The sequence below is a fragment of the Polychytrium aggregatum genome (genome assembly GCF_025602895.1).
Source record: "Polychytrium aggregatum strain JEL109 chromosome Unknown BJ171scaffold_38, whole genome shotgun sequence".
NCBI lineage: Eukaryota > Fungi > Chytridiomycota > Chytridiomycetes > Polychytriales > Polychytrium > Polychytrium aggregatum.
Window position 1 is genome coordinate 374,571 of NW_026516240.1, and position 26,989 is coordinate 401,559.

Here is a 26,989-nt window from a genome sequence, read left to right on the forward strand (position 1 = left end):
AATCAATTTACAGCTTATATTCAAGTAGGGCGGCATGCTATCTGAAGCTGGGCCGACCCCATGATGCCCTAGAAGATTCAACGAGAGGATTGAGCATATTGGATCAGCAAGGCCGTGATCTTATTAGCGAATTCGGAGAATGTGATGAAGACGAAACAGCCAGGAAAGCTCGAGCCAGACTGCACACGAGGAAAGCAGCGTCCTTGATCGAAATAGCAAAGGCAGGAAACATACAGATGATCAAAGATGCTCTGGTCGAGTGCGAGAAAGTCAGGCAAATCTATCCGAACGACCCTTCAATCGGAGAGGATATCAAAAAACTAAGTGATTTGATCTCCTCCTGAGCTAATATTGATATTTACTTTTCTGAATCGACCCTTTCCTTCACGTTGTCGATCGTAAGCCCCTCTGTCGTGGCGAGGGCATGGATGCTGAGAGACCACTAGCTTTGAGTGATGGGATACCAAAAAACAGCGAATATCGACAAAATTTCGGTATTATTGTACCATTCAGTGAATTATCGTGTGCTGACCGACCAGTATGACAACGAACTGATGGGACTGTCCCAAAGGCTATAGAGCCGCCCCCTCTGCCAATCTGAAGGTTCTCGGACCAAGGATTGTGAATCGAGACAACTTCTTGCTCGGCCTCCGATGGCCTAATAAAACTTTGAGACGCTATTGAGCAAGGATGCTCTTGTCCATGGCCTCCATGTGACTGCCATTAGCCTTGGGCAACTGTGTGTTGCATGGAAGTACACGCTTGAGCGATATGGCGGCCATCTGATGCGGTCTGTGAATTTGCGCACGAGGCTGTGGGGAAACATCTATGCGGGAAAGAAGCGACGATGGCTGGCTCTGCCCTTGAGCAAGAGTGCGAAAGTGGAGGGTGTGGCGAACAGTCGTCTTCAGTGGCATTGGCTTTAGGTGATGAATTATAGACCAGAGGTCAAAAATGGAGTGTCACATTTCCAATGAGATAAGCTGTAATGCTTGGAGAGCTTGCTGGATACAGGCTTGCCATTTTATCATTCCTGCGGCGTCCACAGCACAGACGACCTAGCTTGTCAGGCGCAGGCGGACTTGGCTGCCACCAAAGCTCGAGCCTTAGGATCATAAACGCAGTTCCAGAATGCAACTCAGGTTCTCTTCCACTCTCGTCACGTCGTATGGCCGATGGGGTGGGCTGATTCATTTAGATATCCTCACCTATTGCTTTCTCGCCCCGAATCGGTCCAGTGAGATACCGAGCTTTCTTAAAGTGGGAATGTGTTGTAAGCAGCATGTGACTGTCGTCGTTGCCATTCTCGATGGCACTGGACCGTTTACGAGTGCTTGCCCTGTCCAAATCCCTAGGAACGCACTGTTGGTCATATGGGTGATTGGAATCTCCAAGGGTGAGTGTGATTTGGTGCTGACTATGCCAATTTGCTAAGTACAGTGTGCTGTATAGTTCTATCAATCCTCTCATCTTTGTTACAGCTATGATGCATGCGCAAATATAAGAGTGGAAGCTTCTCAATTGCACAGGCATGCGATCATAATAGTACAAATCATGAGATACATAAGCAGCCATTATTTTATCTGGCTACCGCGGTTTGCTCGCCTTGCTGCCTTTCGATGATATGAATGTTGTTCATGATCATTTTGATATAGGGGTTCTCAGGGTCCTGGATGTTCTTGGTGCAAATCTCCAATGCGGCTTGGAAGGAGACAAGTGCTTCATCCAGACGTCCTAGTTTGGATGCCGTCGTACCCATATTGTTGAGGGTCTGGGCAACATCGGGATGATCGCGGGTGCCATAGACCTTGACTTTGATATCAAGAGATTCTTGGAAGAAAGCAAGTGCATCGTCCAGACGTTCTTGGTCACATGCCAAGAAAGCGATGTTGTAGAGGGTCTGGGCAACATCGGGATGCTCGCGGGTGCCATAGACTTTGATCATAATATCAAGAGATTCTTGGAAGAAGGCACGTGCTTCGTCTAGACGTCCTTGGGATTTTGCCGTCATACCCAAGTTTTTAAGGGTTCCAGCAACTTCGGGATGGTTGCGGGTGCCATAGACTTTGATCATAATATCAAGGGACTCTTGGAAGAAAGAAAATGCATCGTCGAGACGTCCTTGGTCATTTACCACCATTCCCATATTGTTCAGGGTCGTGGCAACCGAGGGATGCTCGCGGGTGCCATAGACCTTGACTTTGATATCAAGAGCTTCTTGGTAGAAAGCAAGTGCATCATCCAGGAGACCTTGGTTCCATGCCATATTGCCCATATTGTTCAGGGTCGAGGCAACATCGGGATTTTCGCGAGTACCATAGACCTTGACTTTGATATCAAGGGACTCTTGCAAGAAAGCGAGTGCATCGTCCAGACGTTCTTGGTCACATGCCAATAAACCCATGTTGTTGAGGGTCTGGGCAATATCGGGATGATCGCGGGTGCCATAGACTTTGATCATAATATCGAGGGATTCTTGGCAGTAGGTGAGTGCTTCGTCCAGACGTCCTTGGGATTTTACCACTCCACCCATATTGTCAAGGGTCAAGGCAACATCGGGATGTTCGCGGGTGTCATAGGCGTTGACTTTGATATCAAGAGATTCTTGGTAGAAAGCAAGTGCATCGTCGAGACGTCCTTGGTCACTTGCCACCATACCCATATTGTTGAGGGTCGTGGCAACATCGGGATGTTCGCGGGTGCCATAGACCTTGACTTTGATATCAAGGGACTCTTGCAAGAAAGCGAGTGCATGGTCCAGGCGTCCTTGGGATCTTGCCAATAAACCCATGTTGTTGAGGGTCCCGGCAATATTAGAATGCTCGCGGGTGCCATGGACCTTGACATAGATATCGAGTGACTTTTGGAAGAAGGCGCGTGCATCGTCCAAGTGCCCTTGCGATCTTGCCACTTCACCCATATTATTGAGAATAATGGCAAAGAGAGGATGGTCGAGGGTGCCAAAAAGCACCGTAATTCGTTCCAAGAGCCTCTTGTATGTATCCATTGCTTTGTTGTAGAGTGGCTTATGAAAGTTCAATGTGGCAACCTGGAACTCGATCGAGGAATGCAGTTGCTTGGTGTAAACCTCTGGAACGGTCTTCTCGGCGTATTGTTCGAGGTGCTCCGCAAATGACTGTGCCTTAAGATCCATCGAGTTTGTCAACTTAATCAACACCTCGCCCGTTGCATCTTCGATTGCTTCGACATCCAGTTTCTCATGCGCTTGAACATACTCTCGAGCCACTTGCTGGGTGAGCGAGTGTGTCGAGTACTTTCCCTCGGTTCGACTTCGGAGGAGACCGCTCTGGACCATCATCTTGATCAGATCGGTCACTGTGGACAGATGAATGATCAGTTCCATACACTGACACCATTGATTGCACTTTGATCCACTCGCAACTCACCTTCGGTCTTGAGCTCCAACTGCTCTGCAATCTCCTTGATCAACTCGAGTTGGATGTTGGTCGGCGCCACCAGACTGAGTGCACCGAACAGCCTGGCTGCCTCGATGCCCTCATCTCCTCGCTTCATCAGCGAGTCCAGCGACAGATCCACAATCACCTTGAGCGACGATCGCGTGTCGTCATCGCCATCCTGCTCCTCGAGGACCTTGGAGAACAGCCGATCGACCTCGGACAGCGGCACCTCGTTGTTCTCGTAGAATGTCATGAACGTCTGGATGACGAGTGGATATCCACTGATCTTGGCCACGATGCTGTCGAGGGATTTCCTGGCCTCGTCCGACACAAGTCGCTGGACAATCATTGGCGACGACGACATGATGTAGTCGAGCGTGGTTTTGTCGTCCCAGTTGACGAGCCGGAGCAGATCGTGCTGAAAGCTCGGTGCCTTGGTCTCAAGAGCACTGGTTAATGCACCAGGAGGCAGCGAGGCCAGCCGGGTCGTCACCACCACATCGCCGCTGAACCCGACCGACTTGGAGTGCTCAAACACAGAGTCGACCACGCTGATGTCATCGACATTGTCGAGTACCAGGAGATAGCCGTGAGTGTTGGCGAGGAACTTTGAGGCGTACTCCTTGATCTCCTCGGGTTCGATGCCAGGGAACATCTCGATGAGGCCATCGAGGGCAGTCGACTCGGTCGAGCAGTTGATCCAGAATACCTGGCGGTACTGCGGCTTGATGCCGATGGTTTCGGCTTTGATGACATGGAGGTCGTCCTTGTTGCTCGCATTCAGAATGCCCATCATGAAATGGAGGATCTGGACAGCCAGGACGGACTTGCCCATGCCACCCATGCCGGAGATGACGGCGCGGCCAGTCAGGGTGAGTTGCTTGAGCAGAGTGTCGAGGCGAATGGGATCGACTCGGAACTTGGAATCACAAAAGTATTTGTCATGAATGGCCGTAATGAGATCCATGTTGGGTGGGATGGGATGGACGAGGTTGAGGAGGCGGTAGGCTCGCTTGTGCATCTGGTCGGGGCGGAAGCCAAAGGACTGGATCTGGTTCACTCTGCCGAGGATCTGCTTGAGGGGGGCAAAGGCAGGGTCGTCGGGGAGGGACATCATATAGGGCAGGAAGGGAGTGAAGACATCGACGCCGTCTTTGGTCTCCTTGGTGGCGATTCCGAGGGGAAGGACAGGGAGGGAGCGATTGGCATCCTTGAGGTCGAGGGCGGTCTTGATCTCAAGCATAACGCTGTCCTCCTGGCCATTCTTGGCCTTGTTCTTCATCAAGTCCATTGAGGCCTTGCTAAGGAGCAGGATGATGACCTTGCTGGTGGGGAGGGCGCTGATAGGGCTGGCATGAGGGTCGCTGGGATTGTTGAGGCAGTCGACATCGTGGAAGACAGAAAGGGGTTTGCCATATCGACGGAGGGCGACCGAGGTGAGCACCTCCTTCAGAGCCTGGACAGTGTTGGCATCAGTCTGGGCACGGTAGGAGAGGAACAGATCGTGGTCGGTGCCGTGAGCAGGGCAGGAATAGAGCTGGTTGCTGGTGGGTGTCAACATGGCTGGAAGGGGTTGGAGGATGGTGAGAGACAGAAACCGAGGCAGCCAAGGGATGGACAGAGCGAGCTGCCTCTGGGGTGACAGGGTGGCTCAGTCCTCCCAATATTGCCACATGAAACACTTTGTGGCAGTGGGGTGGCGCCGTTCACCCATGTTCAAGATTGGGACAGTGTTTGTCAGGGACCGCCTTGGAAAGGGAGGCACTTCTTGGGTCGCAAGTGCCCAAAATCATCGCCATCCCTCTCATCAACCCTCGCTTTCAACCATGCTCACGGGCCTCCACGGAACCCTCGCTCTCATTGTGCACTCGTTTCAACCGCAGTACACTATCCATCAGGACCCCGTGGTCCCCGGCATCTCGCTCTTCATGGAGTACATCGAGTGTTTTAAAAGTCCCACTCGGGAATGTCGCCGGGCCTGGCTTGCCATCCAGCGAGTCTCCACATCAGGGTATGGAATATCTGTTCCAGATCAGTCCACAGACCGTTGAAGGCCTGTCCCACGATGGGTTCTTCGTTTTCCAGCTTGCCAACCTCTCCCAGCATATCCAACAATTTATCAATAGGCCCGACACCTTCGGTCTCGGGCTCGGTCCATCCAGTGAAAATATCCTTATAGCCCTGTACCAGGGCGTCCAAGGTGTCTTCCTCATCCACACACGTCTGTGCGTGGGATCTGCTCAGCTCGATTCGGCCTTCGCCGTTGCATTTGCACTTTTTACAGAGGCGGTACTTGCCGTGTGGGTGCCAGGTGAATGCCCCCAGTCTCCACCACACCATTACTACGTGTAGTCTGCGTGGGATGCTTGGTCCAAGTTGGGTCCAGACTCCCGACATCTTCGTTCTTGGTGTGCACGCAGCCGTCAGCTGCTGTCCTCGCTTGAACGATGTGTGGGCATCGTGGGTCAGCATGAGTGTTTTGACCGACAGAATCTGTGTGCGATCCGTGGTCGAGTCGTCGTCCTTGGCAAAGGCCATGGACATCGAGAACGTGGCGTTCTTCTCCTTGCGGGTGCAGGTCAGGTTCCATTGGATGCTTTCGTAGAAGGGCTTGCCAAGGTATGGCTGGTCCTTCATCGCCGTGGATCGGATAAAGCGGGTGATGAGGGCGATCATCTTGTCGTCGTGTGTGGCGACGTCTTCCCATCGTGCTCGGCATTGGATGCCGAGGACCTTTGCTCTTGTCGCCATCGTGGGTAATCCGCAATTGAGGTGCAGTGCTCCGTGTGAAGTCGTGCGAGCGGTGCGGAACAGTAAGTTCAGGCAGAAGGTTTGTGTCCGGTGGAGCCGCTTCTGTTCGTTCTTTGGGATGGCGTCGAGGGCGAGGCCGTATTCCATCATCGGCCGCAAGAACGTGCGGTATGCAATCGTTGAGGTCTTGGCCGTGAGGTTCCCGAGGGTCAGGCCCATCTTGGCCATGTTGGATGCTGCTTCTCTTGTTCTGGTCACCATTCGGCCCTGGCAGATCGTCGATGAAGGCGCTGAACATGAGTGGGCTCAGCACCGATCCCTGGATCAGTCCTTTCTGGAGCCATTGTAACGGACGGGGCGAGGGTGGACCGAGGCGAGGGCAAGCAGGCAGGGCGAACAGGCAGGGCAAACGGGGACGGAACCGAAAGACGAAACTGGGAGCTGGACAGGAGTATATTGCGGGACGGGAGAGTACAGATGACTTCTCTTGCTGGGCACTCGTGGGGGCCGGAGAGGCAGCCATTATATACTGAGGCCCAGCAAGAGACGATCGCACGTGGCTTGGAACCAACCAACGCACGCCCGATGTGGCGACCACGCCGGGTCGTCACATCACTCCCTCCTCATCTCGATAGCCTTGTAGATCGCGGTGCTGGCTTGGTTGGATGAAGCCTGTGGAAGTCTTCTACGGCCTCGCGTGAGTGTGTCAAAAAGGATGCGGGCTCCCATGTTGCATCCGAGACGTGGTACACTTTCCATGCCACTAAGTACTTGATGCCCCTCCCTTGACGCTGGGAGTCCAGAATTTCTTCCACTTCCCATTCGAGCTCGTTTTCGATTTCGATTGGTGGTGGTGGCTCGATGCTTCTGTTTGGGATCTGAGATCTGTGATACGGTTCCATTAGTGATGTGTGAAATACGGTGTTATGAACCAGGACACGCCGGTGCAGAGAGAGACACACGGTTACCACTCGCGACTGATTGGCAGTAGAGGTTGCTGCGCTTTTGGAATTCCAGATCCACTGCCCCGGCCTAGAGAAGCAGGGGCGTCCCATTCCTTCTCCATAGAAACGTCTTTGTAGTGTAGCCTCTTTTCTAGAAAATTGTCAGCAAAGACCATCCGGCCCATTTATACCCGACCTTGACCCCGCCTGTAAACCCGCCAGTGAAGTATTCCAATACATCATCACTCTACCTAGTCTCTTGCCTCTTGTACTTCCAGTAAACCTCCTCAGTCGTCCCCCACCAAGTCAGCCCTCACCCCAGCCCTGTTCCTGCCCCTGTTTCTTACATCATACTTCACTCGACCATGGACGACGTCGCCCACCCTGCCATTGAACAGATCGCGGCCCTCACTGCTCAATGCCAACAGCAACAACAAGCGATTCAGCAGCTCCAGGCTCAACTCCAGCAACAAATGCAAGTGCTCCAGCAGCAGCAACAACTCCAACAATTCCAGCAACCCAGAGCCGAACAACCTCATGCCCATACCAGGGAACCAAAAGTCCCCGATCCGGAAAGATTCCACGGCTCTGCCTGTGATGACCAGCATCACAACGGACCAATGAGATTGTCCCGCATGCTCTCGCCCTCCGCACCAATCATGAGTCCCCACGTGTTTGTTTGCCCCCATGCATGAGCACGCGCCGTTGCCACCCGCGTCTACTGGTTTCCTGCCTCCCCCACCGCTCGGCACATGTCCCCGGGCTGTGCCAAGCCTCTCTCGCTTGCACACCAGCCACTCTCGCACCCCCTTCTCGCTTCTCTGTGATGCTCCACCCTTCTCGCCCACTTTTGCCCCTCGACCTTCTCCCGGTCTATAAATAGCCCTGCATGTCTGAGCCTATGTTGAACACCAGTTCGAACAAAACTTGTTCTTTGGTGTTCGGGGCTAAAAGCTAATAAAGCTCATACCAAGCACTTGGTCTTCGTCCTTGCGCTTGTTCACTCCTTACACTTTGTTCGAACTCTCTTCTACTGATACCACCTGCTTGGTATCTGTCATGAACACCCTCTGCCTTTGCCCTCTTCCTTCCTTTACCCTTGCCCTTTCCTTTCTGTTTGCCTGCCTTAGTGCTTTCCCTTCCTTCTGTTTGTTTGTTTCCCGCGCTGTGCTGCCTTGTTGTCTTCCCGCCAGCACGCGCGCTGTCTGTGTTCCGTTCCCGCTTCCTTGCTGTTGGTCATGGGTTACGCCCACGACGCCGCCTCGACACCGCCTGACGCCTTGGCACCGCCATGCCGCCGCCACTGACGCCCGCTGACTCACGGATCCCGAGTCACGGCCGCCACCTGCTTCGCTCGCTGCATCGCCCTCCCCGCCGCTGCTTCGCTCCTGCCCCCTCGCTCTGCAGCGTCGATCCCTGGCGCTCGCATAAATAGCCCTCCGACCAGCCTCTGTCTTTTGCCTTCGTCTTGCCACTTTGTATTTTTAGTATCCTAAGCCTTGGATCTAGAATAAAACTTTGGCTTTACACTTGACACTCTGTGTCCCAGTCCAGTCCCCGCTCCTCTCCCTACGTTCGAGTCTTGCATTAGGACTCTTGCGCACTTCCCTGCTTGCCCCGTTGTCCAGTCTTGACACTTGGCAAGACCTTCAACAACCCCCCACTTGCCCTGCCTTTGCCCCCGTTCCCTTCGCTATCTCTTTTACCAATGGCTTCCCCTTCTGGCCTTTCCGAGCCCGAGCTCCAGGCCATCCGTGCGGTCATTATCCAGTCCGCCGAGAACGCCCGTTCTCTCCAGGACTTTTCCAAGTTCCTCCACGATCAGGATGATGCGCTCAACCGCATCACCGATCGTATGGACCAGGTCCTGGCTCGCCGTGAAGAGGATGTCCGCCAAGTTGTCGCCGCCAGTGTCCAGGAGGCCCTCCGCAGCTACCAGGCCCAGCTACCTCCTCCTGCTCCCGCTCCCGCCCCGATCCGTCGTGCAGGTCGCCCCTACTTCGGCGTTCCTGACGACGTCGATGATCCTGCCCAAGACCCCGAGGACAACCCTGCTGGTCGCAACTCTGCCACCAGGCAGATAGGTCCTCCCGACCGCTTCTCTGGTAAGGACCCGAGCCGCTGCAATGCCTTCCTTTCGCATTGCAGACTGGCCTTCGTGTCCAACCCTCCCCTCTTCCAGACTGAAAGGGATAAGGTGTTTTACGCCTTATCCTATCTCGATGGTACTGCTGCAGACTACATGCAGCCGTACATCGATCAGTTGGAGAGAGACCCCGAGTGCTCCCCCCCTGCCATCCGTGACTTTGCCGGTTTCTCCGAGTGGCTCCGTGCTGCCTTTGGCCAGGTCCAGCCCACCATCGCCGCTGCTCGCGAGATGGTCAGGCTTTACCAAGTCACCTCCGCCGCCGCCTATGCCGCCGAGTACCGCCGCCAAGCCGTCCACCTCGTCACTTGGTCCCAAGACCCTCTCATGTTCCACTTCGAGAGTGGACTCAAGCCCTCGGTTCAAGACGAACTCTCCCGCCGCTCCTTCGACAACCTCGAAGATCTCATGCAAGCGGCGATCGCCATCGACAACCGCCAGGAGGACCAACGCTCCCGCCGTCCCAACCACCGCTCCGCTCCTGCTCCTGCTCCTGCTCGTCCGGCTCCTCTCCCTTTCCGTCCGGCTCCTCGTCCCTTCGCTCCTGCTCCTCCTCCTCGCCCCGCTCAAGCCTTCAACGTTCCGCAGCCCATGGACCTCAGCCAGGCCTCCGCTCGCAGGCTGACCGCCGAGGACAAGGCCGCCCTCCGTGCTGCCAACCGCTGCTTTTATTGCAAGCAGGAAGGGCACATTGCCCTTCGCTGCCCCAATAAGGCATCCTCCCGCTTGGCTGCCATCGATGCTTCTTTGGCTGTCGTTGATGTGAATAAACTTGACGACCAGGAAAACTTCTCTGCCTAGAAAAGGTCGGAGGAGCTTTCCTAGGCGTCAATCATGTCATAAATCTTCCTCCTGTAAATGTCTCCACGGTAAATCACTCTTCTGCCTTTTGCCATCTTGCCCCCGTCACCATTGCCACCGTTTCCACCGCTCTTGCTTCTTCGTCTTCGCCTCCCGAGCCTGACATCCAACGTCAGCCCTCCCTCGCTGTGACTCTGCTGTGCGGTCCAGAGTCCATACGGGCAACCGCCATGATCGATACCGGCGCGGTTACTTCGTTTATGGACACTGGATTCGCCGCAACCCACGCTCTCCCCACCTTTGCAACTTCTTTCGTCATCACTCTTGCCGATGGTTCTTCGATGGAGTCTAGTCTTGGAGTTTGTGTTTCTATGATCACAGGCATCAGCCACTATGAACAAATCTCGTTCGCGCTGATTCCCTTGGCTTCATACCCGATCATCTTGGGTATGGATTGGATCAAGAAACACAAACCCTACTTTGACTGGCACCATGACTCTATTTTCTTGCCTTGCACCTCTATCCACAGTTTGGCCTCCCCGTTCTCTCCCGAGCCACAGCCCTCTAGGTCCAGCCCTGCCGAGCCGCCTGCCGAGTCTCCTGCTGAGGTCCCCGCCGAGCCTGCCGTGTCCCTGCCCGAGTCCAAGAAGTCCCCAGCCGAGTCCCCAGCCGAGCCCGAGATCCTCCCTGCCTTGCCTCCTGCCGTGCCCAAGCCCAGTCCTGCCTTGCCTCCTGCCGTCCCAAAGACCAAGACCAAGACCCAGTCCCTGCCCAGCGTCAGCCTGATCGGCAGCATCCCCTTCCAGCACGCCGTCCAGAAGGAAGGCCTGGAAGTGTTCCTCTTGGATGCTGCCCGAGTCCTGTCCCTCTGCTCCGTCGACGCTGGAGCCAAGCCCAAGGCCGAGCCCTCTGTCCCCTCCAAGTACTCGTCCTTTGCCAAGGTGTTTTCCAAGTCCGAGGCCGACAAGCTCCCCCAGCACCGCCCTTACGACCACACGATCCCGTTGGTCGAAGGTGCGTCTCCGTCGTTTGGGCCCGTCTACAACCTCTCCAAGCCGGAGATGGACGCCCTCCACACCTACATCCAAGAGAACTTGTCCAAGGGTTTCATCCGCCGTTCCGAGTCCCCTGCCGGTGCCCCAGTCCTGTTCGTCAAGAAGAAGGATGGCTCCCTCCGTCTCTGCGTCGACTACCGGGCCCTGAACAAGATCACCGTGCCGAACCGTTGTCCCTTGCCCCTGATTGCCGAGACGTTCGACAACCTCGGCAAGGCCAAGATCTTCACCAAGCTCGACATGCGAGGCGCATACAACCTCTTGCGCATCGCTGAAGGTGAAGAGTGGAAGACGGCCTTCCGCTGCCGCTACGGCCACTTCGAGTACAACGTCATGCCGTTCGGCTTGACCAACGCTCCTGCCTCGTTCCAAGCCTTCGTCAACGATGTCCTCCGTGAATACCTTGACCAGTTCGTGGTCGTCTACCTGGACGACATCCTCATCTACTCCTCCGATCCTGCCGAGCACGACGCTCATGTCAAGAAAGTCCTGACCAAGCTCCAAGACGCCGGACTCTCACTCAAGCTTGAAAAGTGTGAGTTCGACCAGTCCTCCGTCGCCTTCCTCGGGTTCATCATCTCGCCCGATGGAATCTCCATGGATCCCGACAAGGTCAAGGCCATCCAGGAGTGGGAGATCCCCCGATCTGCCCACGACATCCAAGTCTTCCTCGGCCTGGCGAACTTCTACCGTCGGTTCGTCAAGGACTACTCCAAGATCGCCACCCCGCTGACGGACCTCCTGAAGAAGGACATCAAGTTCTCCTGGTCTCCCTCGGCTCAAACGTCATTCCTGAAGCTTAAGGAATGCCTGAGCACCGGTCCTGTCCTCCGCCACTTCGACCCCGAGCGTCAGTGCGTCATCGAAGCCGACGCATCTGACTATGCTCTTGGCGCTGTTCTCAGTCAGCGCGACGACGAAGGCCTCCTGCACCCCGTGGCTTTCTACTCCCGGAAGCTGCTCGATGCAGGAAATGAATTATCAAATCTATGATAAGGAACTTCTCGCCATCGTCGCAGCCTTCAAGCAATGGAGACACTACCTCGAGTTTCTTCCCAAGCCACCGAGGTCGTCACCGACCACAAGAACCTCGAATACTTCCAGACCTCCCGCAACCTCAGCCGTCGCCAAGTCCGTTGGTCCGAGATCCTTGGCGATTACAACTTCGTCATCAGGTATCGACCCGGAACCCTCAACAATGCCGCCGACGCCCTCTCCCGCAAGGACAAGTTCCCTAAGGAGGGGGGTGACTCTCGTAGCTCCCCGAACACCCAGACCCTGCTGCCACCAAAACTCTTCGTTTCCGCCCTCCGAGCTGTTCCCGTTGCCCCCGAGTCCGAGGATATCGCCGTCCTCATCAAGTCAAGCCTCAAGAAGGACTCTACCTTTGGTCCGATCCTGTCCCAAGTCCTCAAGAACCCTGCCTCCTGTCCCGGCTACTCCGTCGACAACGACCTTCTGCTCTTTGAAGGTCTCGTCTGCGTCCCCGATGTCCCCGAGCTCAAGCGCAAGATCCTCGTCGAGTGCCACGACTCGCCGACTGCCGGCCACTTCGGCGTCGCCAAGACCTTTGAGCTCGTCTCCCGGACCTTCCACTGGCCGACCATGCGTCGTTACATCAAGGAGTATGTCTCCGGATGTTAGGGATAGCTTCTGCTTGTTCTCCACTTTGACTGCACACTTGGCTGTTCTTTTGCCTTTCTGTTTGTTTGTGTGTAGCTTTGCAGTTCCCCTCCAATTTTCCGCCTTTTGCCTGCCATTTCCGCTCCTTCCGCACTTCCGTTTCCCCGCGCTGCTCCGCTTCCTTTGTCTTCTTCGCACGCGCCGGTTTGTTTGTGCACGCGCCTTGCTGCGATTGGTTGCAATTCGGCTGCCGGTCATGTGTCCCACCACCGGTGACTCATGACCTGCCTGACCGCCCCGATCTCTTGTTCATCTCGCATGCATTTGCCCCAACCTTATACTTGACCAATCCGCTTCTTGGACGTTGAGTCACATTGCTTCGCCTTTGCACGTTTCTCCTGCCAGGTGCTTCGCTTTTGCTTGCGCCTCCCTCGCTTTGGTTCTCTGCCTGTCTCGGTGGTCCTTCTCGGCCCTCGTTCGTGCATCGCCCCCTTCGCCCTGCTCGATCGCCCACTTTTCCCTCCCTTGGCCGCCCTTCGCTGCCAAGTCCGGACTTGTCTATAAATAGCCTGACCCCCGCGATGTGTAGTCGAACCTCAGCGTTCAAAATAGGACTAAATAAAGTGCCTTCTACTTTATTCTCTGAGTGTTCCTCACGTCTCATTTCGAGACTAGTCTTATCTTGAACGGATCTTTGCTTCCCTCGCTCCCTCTCCGAGTCCACTTCGGACTTTACCCTTGCCTTCCCTGAGCTCACTTCGAGCTCACTTCTTCTTTTGCCGTTGAGTCCCCTTCGGACTCTAACATCATTTTGAACGCTCCCTCTTGGCTTCCCGGCCTTTCTTCTTCTTTCGCCTCTCTTTCCCTCGTCGATCCGATGGCTGAGCCTGCTGCACCCCCTGCAGACCTCAACGCGTATCTGGCGCGCATGGAGGAGCGTATGAACGCCCTCATGACCCAGAACGCTGCTCTCCATCGTCAGATCCAAGATCTGCAAGCTCCCGCCGCCGCTCCCCGCCAGGTCTACCAGGTCAACAAGCCCAAGGAGTTCCTAGGTTCCCGCGATGAAACGACGGCCTTCCTCGCCCAGTGCCACCTGGTTTTCCTCGCCGATCCTGCCTTCTTCGCGCCCGAGCGCCAGAAGGTCCTGTACGCCACCTCCTTCCTCCGCGGTGAAGCCTTCAAGTGGTACGAGGCCGCCTTCTACATGGCCAACCGCTTCCCGGCTTCCTTCGCGGATTTTGAAGTTGCCCTCAAGTCGACCTTCGGTGAGGACACGGCCTCCTCGCAAGATAAGGCCTTGAACGACCTCAAGCGCTTGGTCCAGCTCAAGTCCTGCCAAGCCTTCGCCACCCGCTTCGTCCAGCTCGCCGCCCGCGTCCAGACTGATGAACCCACCAAGATGCACTTCTTCAAGGAGGGTTTGAAGTCTGAGGTCAAGTTCCACCTCATCGGTCTCCGCCCCGCTCCCGCTTCCCTGCCTGAGTTGATCAAGGCAGCGGTCGAGTACGACGATGCCCTCCATCGTCTCAAGATCTCCTCCCGTTCCCAACCTCCTCCTCCTTCTTCTCGCTCTGCTCCCCATCACCACCATTCTCCCGCGCATGTTTCTTCTTCCTCCTCTTCTGCACCCACTCCCATGGACCTTGACTCTGTCTCGGTCCGCCCTGCTAAGCTCTCCGACGTCGAGAAAAAGCGACGTCGTGAGCAGGGTCTCTGCCTGTACTGCGGGGAAAAGTCTTGTCCCGGCAGTCGCGATGTTCAGCAGTGCCCGGTTCTGGTCAAACGGAACTCGGGAAATGCCCACAGCCGAGCAGCACCTCGCAAGTAAGCGAGGTGGTCTGTTCGGCGATACGAACATCTTCCCCCTCTGACTCGTCATTATCGGACGATAAGCTTCTTCTTCCGGCCACCCTTGTCGTCATGAGTCTTTCTGGCCCGGTCTCCATCTCCCTTTCTGTCTTTATTGATGATGGATGCACCGCTCTTGCCCTCATTGATCCTGCCTTTGCGGATCTCCATAAACTCTCTCTTATCCCTCTTTCTACTCCCTACTCCGTTTCCCTTGCTGATGGTTCTTCGGCCGGTTTCATTCGTTTCCAAACCGTTCCTGTGACGTTGACCATTGGTTCCCACACCGAGTCGATTTCTTTTCTTGTGACTCGACTCTCCACCACTCCCATCACTCTTGGTCTTCCCTGGATGCGCTTGCATAATCCAGTTGTCAATTGGAAGTCCCTCTCCCTTTCGTTCTCCGATCCCTCTTGCCTTGCTGATGGACACATCCTCGCGGATGTCTCTGCTTCCTCCTTGGACACTTCGTCCCCTTCCGGCTATTCGCCTCCCCCTTCGGGCACTTCGCCTTTGACTCCTCCCTCCGGTCCTTCCCTTACACCGGTTCCCTCCTTTGGCACTTCGCCTTCCCTTTCTTCCCGCCTTGACTCTGCTTCGCTTTCTGAAGAGCCAACGGCTTTATCTTCGCCCGACATTGAGCTCGTTAATGCGGCGAGTCTTCTCCGTCTTGCACGGGAAGACAAGCTCGACATTTTCGCTGCCCAAATGGATATCCGTCCTCCTTCGCCGGAGACGTATCCTACGGTGTCGATAAGGTCCGTGCTCACGACGAAGGTGTATGCCGAGTCTGGCACCCCTGTTGACTCTCGAGGTGTCCCGCTCAAATACAATGAGTTTGGCGACGTTTTCAGCCTCAAGTCTGACCCTCCTTCTTCCTTGCCTCCTCACCGTCCGTATGACTTGTCTATTGAGTTTGTACGGACCGAGGATGGAAAGGAACCTCGTTTGCCAAAGCCGGGGAAAGTCTATCCTTTGTCCCCGGCCGAGGAATCTGCTCTTTCGGAGTATCTGACCAACGCCCTCGCACGTGGTTGGATCTCCAAATCCTCTTCTCCCGTTGGTGCTCCCTGCTTCTTCGTGAAGAAGCCCAATGGTGGTCTTCGCCTTTGCGTCGACTACCGGGGCCTCAATGCCATCACGAAGAAGAACCGCTACCCTCTTCCCCTCTTCCAGGATCTTCTGGATAAACTTTCTTCTGCCCGCGTCTTCTCACACCTTGACCTTCCTGATGCTTACCACTTGGTTCGTGTCAAGAAGGGCGATGAGTGGAAGACTGCTTTTGTTTGCAAATCTGGCTCTTACGAGTACAATGTTATCCCCTTTGGTCTTTCGAATGCCCCCGCTGCTTTTCAGTTTTTTATGAACGACATCTTCTCGGACCTCCTTGGTGTCTGTGTTGTCATTTATCTTGACGACATCCTGATCTTCTCAAAAGATCCCCTGGAGCATGAGGAGCATGTTAAGCTTGTTCTTTCTCGCCTTCGTGAACACTCTCTTAAGGTCAATCCGGCCAAGTGTTCTTTTGACCTTTCTGAAGTTGACTTTCTCGGCATGATCATTTCTGCCGATGGCATTAAAATGGACCCTGCCAAGGTCGAGGCCGTTTCCCTTTGGCCTGTTCCCTCTTCTGCTCGCGACATCCAAGTTTTTATTGGTTTCGCAAACTTTTACCGCCGCTTCGTCAAGGACTTTTCCGCACTTGCTCGTCCTTTGACTTCACTCACCACCAAATCCTCCACCTTCTCTTGGTCTCCCGAGGCCCAAGAGGCTTTTGATTCTCTTAAACGTTCATTCACTTCCGCACCTATTCTTCGTTACTTTGATTTCTCCAAACCCGCTGTCATCGAGCCCGATGCTTCTGACTTTGCTCTGGGTGCCGTCCTTTCCCAGTTTGACCCTGACGGCGCTCTTCACCCCGTTGCTTTTCACTCTCGGCAATTCCGTCCCGCCGAGGTGAATTATGACACCCACGACAAAGAGCTCCTTGCTATTGTCGATTCCTTTACTGCCTGGCGTCATTACTTGATGGCTGCCGACCCCGATCATCCCACTCTTGTTTTCTCTGATCACCAGAACCTCACCCGGTTCACTTCCGCTTCCCAACTTTCTCGCCGCCAGTTCCGGTGGGCCCAATTCCTTTCTGATTTTGCTTTTCGCATTTACCACCGCCCTGGTCGCCTCAACACCAAAGCCGATGCTCTCAGTCGCCGTTCTGACTTTGAGATAAAGCCTGGTGACTCCCTCCACTCCACCAACTTCCTTCAGCTGTTCGAGTCTATTTCTCTCGACAGCATCACCGTTATCGGCTCGAACCCCGATTTTCTTTCCGAGATTCGAGCTGCCACCCTTTCTTGTTCCCTTCTTTCTGACTTCAACGCCAAACGTCTTGATGGCGATTACTCCTTCCGTGACGGTCTCCTTTACTTTAAAGACCTGATCGTTGTCCCTTCCCCCGAGCTCCAGCTCAAAGTGTTTGAGCAACGTCACTGCTCCGCTGCCGCTGGTCACTTTGGTCTTGCCAAGACCGTTGAGCTCATCTCCCGGGACTTTCACTGGCCCCGGCTTCGTAAGTCTGTGCGTCGCTTCATTGCTAATTGTGAAGCGTGCCAGCGAGCCAAGCCGTCCCGTCACTCCCCTTATGGTTTACTTCACCCTCTCCCCGTTCCTTCCGAACGTTGGTGGGACCTGTCGATGGACTTCATCACGGATCTCCCACCTTCGAACGGCTTTGACTCCATCTTCGTGGTTAAGGACCGCCTGTCCAAACAAGCACACTTTGTGCCCACCACGAAGACGGTTACAGGCGAGCAAACCGCCGAACTCTTCCTCTCCCACATCTTCCGCTTGCATGGTTGTCCCCGGTCTATTGTTTCGGACCGAGGAACTCAGTTTACTTCGGCCTTCTGGAGGCGCTTCAATGAGCTTCTGAAGACGAAGATTTCCCTTTCTTCTGCCTTCCACCCCGAGACCGACGGTTCGACCGAGGTTCTCAACCAGGTCATCGAGCAGTATTTGCGTATCCATTGCAATTACCTGCAAGACGACTGGACCCTTCACCTTCCCCTTGCCGAGTTCACTTACAACAACTCGGAAAACACCTCCACTGGCATGACTCCCTTCTTTGCAGTCCATGGCCATCACCCCATTTTTGATCCCTCCATCATCCGTGATCCTTCTGTTGTGCCCTCTGCCGAAGAACGTGTCGACCGACTTCAGACCGTTCTCGAGGATCTCAAGGCCAACCTCCGGGTTGCCCAAGAGTCCTACACTTTGCAGGCCAACAAATCCCGTCTCCCCACTCCCGACATCTCCGTTGGCGACCTCGTTTTTCTTGATCGTCGCCACATCCGCACCCTTCGTCCCTCCAACAAGCTTGATCAGAAAAAGCTTGGCCCCTTTAAAGTTCTTCGCCGCATCAACCCCGTTGCCTTTGAACTTAAACTCCCTTCCACACTCAAAGTCCACCCCGTCTTTCATGTATCCCTCCTTGAACCCCGAACGAAGGACATTGTTCCCGAGTTCACCCAACCCGAACCTCCACCCATTCTTGTTGACTCCCAGGAAGAGTTTGAGGTCGAGACTGTTCTCGATTCTCGGCTCTTCCGTGGTCGCTTACAGTACTTGGTTCAGTGGAAGGGCTATTCCGAGACTGACCGGTCTTGGGAGCCCGCTGCCAATGTTTCCCACGCCACTGATCTTGTTGCTGACTTCCACCTTCGCTATCCCTCAAAGCCGAAGGCGACGCCCGGAGTTCGTCGCTAAGGAAGGGGATGATGTTAGGGATAGCTTCTGCTTGTTCTCCACTTTGACTGCACACTTGGCTGTTCTTTTGCCTTTCTGTTTGTTTGTGTGTAGCTTTGCAGTTCCCCTCCAATTTTCCGCCTTTTGCCTGCCATTTCCGCTCCTTCCGCACTTCCGTTTCCCCGCGCTGCTCCGCTTCCTTTGTCTTCTTCGCACGCGCCGGTTTGTTTGTGCACGCGCCTTGCTGCGATTGGTTGCAATTCGGCTGCCGGTCATGTGTCCCACCACCGGTGACTCATGACCTGCCTGACCGCCCCGATCTCTTGTTCATCTCGCATGCATTTGCCCCAACCTTATACTTGACCAATCCGCTTCTTGGACGTTGAGTCACATTGCTTCGCCTTTGCACGTTTCTCCTGCCAGGTGCTTCGCTTTTGCTTGCGCCTCCCTCGCTTTGGTTCTCTGCCTGTCTCGGTGGTCCTTCTCGGCCCTCGTTCGTGCATCGCCCCCTTCGCCCTGCTCGATCGCCCACTTTTCCCTCCCTTGGCCGCCCTTCGCTGCCAAGTCCGGACTTGTCTATAAATAGCCTGACCCCCGCGATGTGTAGTCGAACCTCAGCGTTCAAAATAGGACTAAATAAAGTGCCTTCTACTTTATTCTCTGAGTGTTCCTCACGTCTCATTTCGAGACTAGTCTTATCTTGAACGGATCTTTGCTTCCCTCGCTCCCTCTCCGAGTCCACTTCGGACTTTACCCTTGCCTTCCCTGAGCTCACTTCGAGCTCACTTCTTCTTTTGCCGTTGAGTCCCCTTCGGACTCTAACACCGGATGCGACACCTGCCAGCGGAACAAGCACTCCCGTCACAAGCCCTACGGACTCCTTGCCTCGCTCCCTGTTCCCGATCGCCCTTGGTCTTCTGTTTCGGTCGACTTCATCACCCAGCTTCCCGAGTCCTCCGGACACACAGCCATCTGTGTGTTTGTCGACCGCTTCACCAAGATGGCCCACTTCGTCCCGTCAAGCAACGAGGCCAACGCCGAGGACACTGCTCGGATGTTTGTCGAGCACGTCTTCACCAAGCACGGTCTTCCAGACGATATCGTCTCAGACCGAGGATCTACCTTTGCCTCCAAGTTCTTCCAAGCCGTCCTGACCCGCCTCAAGATCAAGCACAAGATGTCGACTGCGTTCCATCCGCAGACCGACGGCCAGACCGAGCGGGTCAACGCCATCCTCGAGCAGTGTAGGAGATGGTATCTCCGACGCTGTGCTGCGCGTACTGCGCGTACTGCGCGGCGCAGTGGGTCGTGACCTGTGCTGCGCTTTGCGTTTTCACGCACCGCAGGCAGGCCACCGCAGGGTATACCTGCGGGTTGCCCCCGTTCCCCCCCGTTTGTCTGGAGTTCGGTTTTATCGTGAATAAACGTAAGTGCTCCCCGAGCTCACCCGTCCGCTAGAGTAGCCTAGCACCGCCCTGTTCTGCCCCGTCCTGTCTTGTCTTGTACCCCCTCCCTCCCCGTCTTGCCCCAACGTCCCAGTAGTGGACGTTACATGGTAGCATCGGAAATCCTCGTCTTGTTTTCGTCCTGTTTGTCCTCTTTCTAGATCCTCAAGCTGGATCCCGCCTCTCTTGCCGACCGACTCTCCTCTCTGTCCCTGGAGCCTGCCCCTGCCATGAGCAACCCCCGCCCACTTCCGGAAGCCTTCCTCAAGACCTTCCGTGCCCCAGTGTTTACTGGGAAGAGCCGCTCCTCCTCGGTGGAGGACTGGCTGCAGCAACTCGAGGACTACCTCGATGCTGCCCAAGTCGCCCCCACCCACCACATCGTCGCCGCCAAGCTCTGCTTAAAGGACCAGGCGTACCGTTGGTACCGCCGCCAAGGGTTCGACGAGCAGAGCGAAGGTGTGTTTGACGACTTCAAGGACCGCCTCCGTCGCCGCTTCGGCAGCCCCAATGCTGAACTCATTGCCCGTGACAAGCTATACTCTCTCGTGCAGCGTGGTTCTGTGACCCGCTACATCGAGGAGTTTGAAGACCTCTCCTCCCAGATTGAGGAGCTGGGCTCTGCTGATGCGATGTACCTCTTCCAGAAGGGCCTCAAGCCCAAGATCAGAGAGTACATCGCCAGCAACCCTGATGCCCGCAAGTCCCTGGACGTGATGATGGACGTTGCCGAGAACCTCGACAACGTCCAGTACCATGGCCGCCAGTTCTACCCGCAGCTGGCAGGCGGCCATCGGTCTCATCACGTCCCAGCCCGTCCGCCTCGCCCGGCCCCGCCCGCAAGACCCATGCCTGAGCCCATGGACGTTGACGTCAACGCCATGGAGGCTCGTGGCCCTCCCCGCTCCCGGTTCCAGCAAGCTGCCACTGTCTCCCCCAAGGACAGACAGAAGCAGGAGGACCTCCGCCATGGTTCCTGCTTCTTCTGTCACCGACCGGGACACCAGGCCAAGGAGTGCCCCATGAAGTCGGGAAACGGCCGACCCTACTAGGTGGCTCTGGAGCCCTAGTAGGAGACCAACGCCGTGGATTGCTCAATGCAGTCCACGCGTCTCCAGAGGAAGTTCACCTCGCCCCCTCCCCCGAAGGAGAAACAAACCAAGTGTTGTGCGTCGTGCGAGAGGTGCATGGTGGCGCAAGCCGCCTGCCTCTCCACGAACGTGAAGAGAAAACCAAAATTGAAAACCAAAACAAAAAAGAAAATCAAGAACCCTTGAGGGACAGGACCGCCTGTGCCCTCACCCCTGTCAAGTCGTGTGTGTCGGATGCTTCCGACATGTGTCCGCAAGCCGTGGACGTCGTGTGCAATGGCGTGCTGACGCCGCAGGCCCCCGCAATGGCCGAACCCTATCCAAAATGTCCGAGTGGCCGTGATGAAGCCAACCAAGACCAAGTGTCGCCCGTTCCCCCAAGTCAAGTCATGGTGCAGGAGGCTGTGCAGGAGGACCATGAAGAGTCCCTGCTGTACCTCCCTGCCACCGTCCAAGGTCACACCGTCCGAATGATGGTGGACTCTGGAGCAAGCTGCAACTTTGTCAGCAGACGCTTGCTCCAGGAGCTCAACATACATGCAACCAAGAAGAAGTCGCCGATGAGTGTGGCGCTTGCAGACGATCGTGTGCAGCAGTGCACACACCAAGTGGTCCTGCGAGTGGCCCTCCATCCCAAGTACCATCCTGTCCTGTTGTTCCAAGTGATCGACACCAAGTTCGATGCCATCCTCGGCATGAGCTGGCTTGCTCGTGCCGAGCCGACTCCAGTCGTCGACTGGAAAGGCCGCACTGTCCGTGTTGGCCCTGACATTGTCCTGCAGGGCATGGCCTCACCCAACATGCCACCTCTCCTCTCAGCCATGCAATTCAAGAGGCTGATCAAGAAGGACACGTCGTTCCTCTGTGTCGTGCGTGAGGTCGACGACACCGACCAAGCCGGTCCCGGTCCCCCGCCTGTGGTGACCAAGCTGCTCGACGAGTACAAGGACGTATTCCCCGACCAGTTGCCACAATGCCTGCCACCCCAACGCACCGTCGATCATCGCATCGACATCGAACCAGGCTCGTCGCCTCCGTCAAGACCGACGTACCAACTGTCGCTGACGGAGATGGACGAACTCAAGCGCCAGTTGGATGACCTCCTCGCCCATGGGTTCATCCGCCCGAGCCAGTCACCGTATGGTGCACCAGTGCTCTTTGTCAAGAAGAAAGAAGGTGATCTCAGGATGTGCGTCGACTATCGCGCACTAAACAAACAGACCATCAAGAACACCTACCCGTTGCCCAGGATCGACGAGTTGATGGATCGTCTGAGTGGAGCAAAGGTCTTTAGCAAGATAGACCTCCGCTCAGGCTACCATCAGATCCGCATCCACGAGGATGATGTCCACAAGACCGCCTTCAGGACTCGCTACGGACTGTACGAGTTCCTAGTGCTGCCGTTCGGATTGACGAACGCACCTGCCACGTTCATGCAGCTGATGAACGATGTGTTCCGCCAAGAGCTCGACAACTCTGTCATCGTGTACCTGGATGATATCCTTGTGTACAGCAAGGATGAAGCGACCCATGAAGGTCATGTCGCCCGCGTGCTGGCCAAGCTACGCGAGCACAAGTTGTATGCCAAACTGTCCAAGTGTGAGTTCTTCAAGAATCAAGTCCCGTTCCTGGGACACGTTGTCTCAGGAAGAGGAATCGAAGTCGACCCCGCCAAGGTCAAGTCTGTGGTCGAGTGGCCGCCGCTCGCATGCGTCTCTGACGTGCAGTCGTTTCTCGGTCTCGTCAACTACTACCGCCGATTCATCCCCGATCTGGCGCGCACTGCCGGTCCACTCACAGACCTACTCCGCAAAGAGTGCCCCTTCGTGTGGGACCACCCACAACGCCAAGCGTTCGAGACCCTCAAGCACGCCTTGACGAACGCTCCTGTCCTCGCTGTGTTCGACCCGAACACGGATGTCTCCGTGCACACCGACGCCTCCGACTTTGCGGTGGGAGCTGTTTTGATGCAGGAGGGAAGGCCCGTTGCCTTCGAGTCGCGCAAACTGTCCCAACACGAGATCAACTATCCCGTGCACGAGAAGGAGCAGCTTGCGATCATCTACGCGCTGCAGAAGTTCCGAGTGTACCTCCACGGTACCGCCAAGCCCTTCAAGATTGTGACGGACCACCAGTCACTGCGTTACCTCGACACCAAGAAGAACCTGAGCCGACGCCAAGCGCGATGGATGGAGTTCCTCGCCGAGTACAACTACGAGGTTGTATACCAGAAAGGCAAACTCAATGTGGTGCCTGACGCACTGTCCCGACGCCCCGACTACCAATTGGCGTCACTGTACGAGTCGACTGTCAGTGTCGACAACACGATGCTGGATGTTGTCCGAGACAACATCGCCAACGACAAACAGTTCGGAGAACTGTTCCGAAAGGTGTCTAAGCTCCCCAAGGACGACGAATCATCCGAGTACACAGTGCGTGATGGCCTGCTCCTCCTGAAGAAGGACAGCCGTGTCTGTGTGCCGGACATTCCGTCGTTGAAGACCAAGTTGCTCCAAGAGGTCCACGACTCGCCCCTCGCTGGACACTTTGGAGTCGAGAAGACATACGACCGACTGGCCAAAGTCGCATACTGGCCTGGAATGAAGCGCACCGTCGAGAAGTACATCGAGTCCTGCCATACCTGCAAGATGGTCAAGTCACGCACGACCCGAGAGCAAGGATTGCTGCAACCCCTGCCTGTTCCCGACCGCCCCTGGACCAGCATGTCCATGGATCTCATCACGCATCTACCGACGACCAAGTTGGACCACGATGCAATCGCTGTCTTTGTCGACAGGTTCAGCAAGATGGCACACTTTGTGCCGTGCCAGACGACATGCTCCGCGCCTGACCTTGCACTGCTGTTCTTCAAGCATGTGTTCAAGCACCACGGCCTCCCAAAGTCCATCGTCAGTGATCGAGACCCCCGATTCACCTCCTTGTTTTGGACAAGTCTGTTCGACCATCTCGGCACCAAGCTGAACATGTCAACCTCGCACCACCAACAAACGGATGGACAGTCCGAGCGGACGATCCGCACCCTCGAGCAATACCTGAGGACATACGCCTCGACCAGCCAAGACGACTGGGACATACAGCTGAGTCATGCAGAGTTTGCATACAACACCGCCAAGTCGAGCACAACTGGCTTGAGCCCCTTTGAGGCGCTCTACGGATTCCAGCCTGATGTTCCCACCTCCTTGACACTGACCGAGTCCACGGCTGGATTGCCTCCCAAACCAAGTGCCTTTGTCAAAGATCATCAAGTCCGACACAAGATGATCGCCGACGCGCTCACGGATGCGCAACAAGTGATGGCGAAGTACTACGACCGCCGACACCAGGATGTCTCCTTTGAAGTTGGAGACCTTGTCTACCTGGACGCCGACAACATCAAGGTCCCCGAAGCCCAGTCAAAGAAGTTGTTGCCCAAGTACCGAGGACCGTTCAAGATAGCGGCCCGACCCAGTCCCCTCAACTACCTGTTGGACTTGCCACCTGGAAGCAAGCTCCATCCTGTCCTCCATGTGTCCAAGCTGCGTCGCCACACGACCCGCAGTCCAGCACAGTTCCCCGACGCCGACGAAGGTGTCCCGGACGACGCACCACTGGAAGACGACCTCGGACAATACTATACTCAAGAATATGAAGTCGAAAGGATCGTGAGGCACAAGAAAGTGGCTGATGGGTCACTTCGGTTTTATGTCAAGTGGGTTGGTTACCCACACTCGGGCAACACATGGCAAACACTGGAGGACTTGTCCCATGCACCCGAGGAGCTGAGTAAATACGGTAAACACCTCGAGGAGCCCCAAATAAAGAGCACACGCAGGGCTCCTCGCAGGAAGCCTTCTTAAGTGTGGGAGTGTAGGAGATGGTATCTCCGACGCTGTGCTGCGCGTACTGCGCGTACTGCGCGGCGCAGTGGGTCGTGACCTGTGCTGCGCTTTGCGTTTTCACGCACCGCAGGCAGGCCACCGCAGGGTATACCTGCGGGTTGCCCCCGTTCCCCCCCGTTTGTCTGGAGTTCGGTTTTATCGTGAATAAACGTAAGTGCTCCCCGAGCTCACCCGTCCGCTAGAGTAGCCTAGCACCGCCCTGTTCTGCCCCGTCCTGTCTTGTCTTGTACCCCCTCCCTCCCCGTCTTGCCCCAACGTCCCAGTAGTGGACGTTACAAGCAGTACCTCCGCTGCTTCATCAACTTCCAGCAAGACGACTGGGCCCAGCTTCTCCCTCACGCCGAGTTCACCTACAACAACACCTCTCAAGCAACCCTCGGCTGCTCCCCCTTCTTTGCCTACACCGGCTACCACCCTCGTTTTTCCGTCGCCCTTCCCCGCACCACCAAGAATGCCTCCGTCGCCGACGATCAAGCCCGAGCCATTCACTCCCTCCACGATGAACTCAAGTTCAACATCGCCCTTGCCCAGGACTCCCAAGCCAGGTTCTACGACCCCGGCCACTCCCCTTCCCCTCCGTTCAAGGTTGGAGACCGAGTCTGGCTCTCCGCCAAGAACATCAAGACCCAGCGACCCACGGCCAAGCTCGACCACACCAAGCTTGGGCCGTTCAAGATCGTCGCTCAAGTCGGTTCCCGCGCTTTCAAGTTGGACTTGCCCTCGTCCATGCGCATTCATCCTGTCTTCCACGTCTCCCTGCTCGAGCCTGCCGCCGACGACAAGATCCCAGGTCGAACGATCCCGCCCCCTCCACCCATCCAAGTCGACGGCCACGACGAATGGGAAGTCGAACAGATCCTGGACTCCAGGCTGTTCCGAGGTAAGCTCCAGTATCTTGTGCACTGGCGTGGCTACACGGTGATGGATTGCACCTGGGAGCCCGCCAGCAATCTTGCACATTGTCCGGAGCCTGTCGCAGCCTACCACTCCTCTCATCCCTCGAAGCCTGGCCCTCTCGGAGCTCGGGCCTTGAGAGGGGGGTAGTGTCATGAACACCCTCTGCCTTTGCCCTCTTCCTTCCTTTACCCTTGCCCTTTCCTTTCTGTTTGCCTGCCTTAGTGCTTTCCCTTCCTTCTGTTTGTTTGTTTCCCGCGCTGTGCTGCCTTGTTGTCTTCCCGCCAGCACGCGCGCTGTCTGTGTTCCGTTCCCGCTTCCTTGCTGTTGGTCATGGGTTGCGCCCACGACGCCGCCTCGACACCGCCTGACGCCTTGGCACCGCCATGCCGCCGCCACTGACGCCCGCCGACTCACGGATCCCGAGTCACGGCCGCCACCTGCTTCGCTCGCTGCATCGCCCTCCCCGCCGCTGCTTCGCTCCTGCCCCTCGCTCTGCAGCGTCGATCCCTGGCGCTCGCATAAATAGCCCTCCGACCAGCCTCTGTCTTTTGCCTTCGTCTTGCCACTTTGTATTTTTAGTATCCTAAGCCTTGGATCTAGAATAAAACTTTGGCTTTACACTTGACACTCTGTGTCCCAGTCCAGTCCCCGCTCCTCTCCCTACGTCGAGTCTTGCATTAGGACTCTTGCGCACTTCCCTGCTTGCCCCGTTGTCCAGTCTTGACACACACTTTCTTTTTCCTTTGTCCTGCGACGCCTTTCCTTTTTCCTTGCTCTCATGTTGCACACGCCGCTCTGTGTTCCCTGCATTTGTCATCGACCATGCATTAGTCAGACGCTGTGTCACCCGCATTTGTCAGCCACCGAGCATTTGTCAGACTTTCACATGTTTCTCCGGTTAGCCGCTGCTGCCTGGCTGCTGTCCCGCCGCCTCCGCTGCTTCGCCCCCGCTGCGGCAGGCTTCGCCTCCGGGACCGCCAGACAGATAAATAGCCCGCCTTCGCCCGCTCATGTTTCTGGTCATCACCTTCGACCCCAGACACACTTGACTCTAGATCATAGCCTCGCTAAGATCAATAAAAGCACCTTCTCTATCTTCTTCTTTTGACTTCCTCTTGATCCCGTGATCTGACATGGTAGCATCGGACGATCCCGCCGTCAATGCCTGTCTCCAGGCCCTTGAACAACTCTCGCTCGAGGACCGCGCCCTGGTCCTCTCCGCCCTGACCGCCCAGCCGAATCTCCCCACCGTCCCTCCCGGTTTCAAGCGTCCCAAGATCCCGCTCCCCGACGCCTTCACTGGCGAGCGTAAGGCTGCTGTCG

The 26,989-nt window shown here is 55.9% G+C and overlaps 4 protein-coding genes across 4 annotated transcripts; 2 read left to right on the plus strand and 2 right to left on the minus strand.

Annotated features, from left to right (window-relative positions):
- Positions 1 to 1,579: 1,579 nt before the first annotated feature.
- Positions 1,580 to 3,723, minus strand: BJ171DRAFT_462231 (uncharacterized protein; the record flags this gene model as incomplete). Its single annotated transcript, XM_053108506.1, has 2 exons — positions 3,408 to 3,723; positions 1,580 to 3,336 (listed from the first exon to the last, which is right to left on the minus strand). The coding sequence occupies exons 1-2, from the start codon at positions 3,670 to 3,672 to the stop codon at positions 1,580 to 1,582; spliced, it is 2,022 nt and encodes a 673-aa protein (XP_052963746.1). The 5' UTR covers positions 3,673 to 3,723.
- A 391-nt stretch (positions 3,724 to 4,114) lies between these two features.
- Positions 4,115 to 4,416, plus strand: BJ171DRAFT_517716 (uncharacterized protein). The gene has a single exon (XM_053112176.1). The coding sequence runs from the start codon at positions 4,148 to 4,150 to the stop codon at positions 4,364 to 4,366; it is 219 nt and encodes a 72-aa protein (XP_052963747.1). The 5' UTR covers positions 4,115 to 4,147; the 3' UTR covers positions 4,367 to 4,416.
- Positions 4,388 to 4,905, plus strand: BJ171DRAFT_517720 (uncharacterized protein; the record flags this gene model as incomplete). The annotated part of the gene is made up of 2 exons (XM_053112177.1): positions 4,388 to 4,704; positions 4,756 to 4,905. Coding segments are annotated over exons 1-2 (453 nt in total), but the record flags the coding sequence as incomplete, so codon positions are not given.
- A 399-nt stretch (positions 4,906 to 5,304) lies between these two features.
- On the minus strand, positions 5,305 to 6,401 carry BJ171DRAFT_517722 (uncharacterized protein; the record flags this gene model as incomplete). Its single annotated transcript, XM_053112178.1, has 1 exon — positions 5,305 to 6,401. The coding sequence occupies one exon, from the start codon at positions 6,396 to 6,398 to the stop codon at positions 5,367 to 5,369; it is 1,032 nt and encodes a 343-aa protein (XP_052963749.1). The 3' UTR covers positions 5,305 to 5,366.
- Between the last annotated feature and the right edge of the window lie 20,588 nt (positions 6,402 to 26,989).

Bases quoted from the DNA above. Each gene is read 5' to 3' on its own strand.
- BJ171DRAFT_517716 (XM_053112176.1), top strand. From the start codon at position 4,148: ATGCCGATGGTTTCGGCTTTGATGACATGGAGGTCGTCCTTGTTGCTC.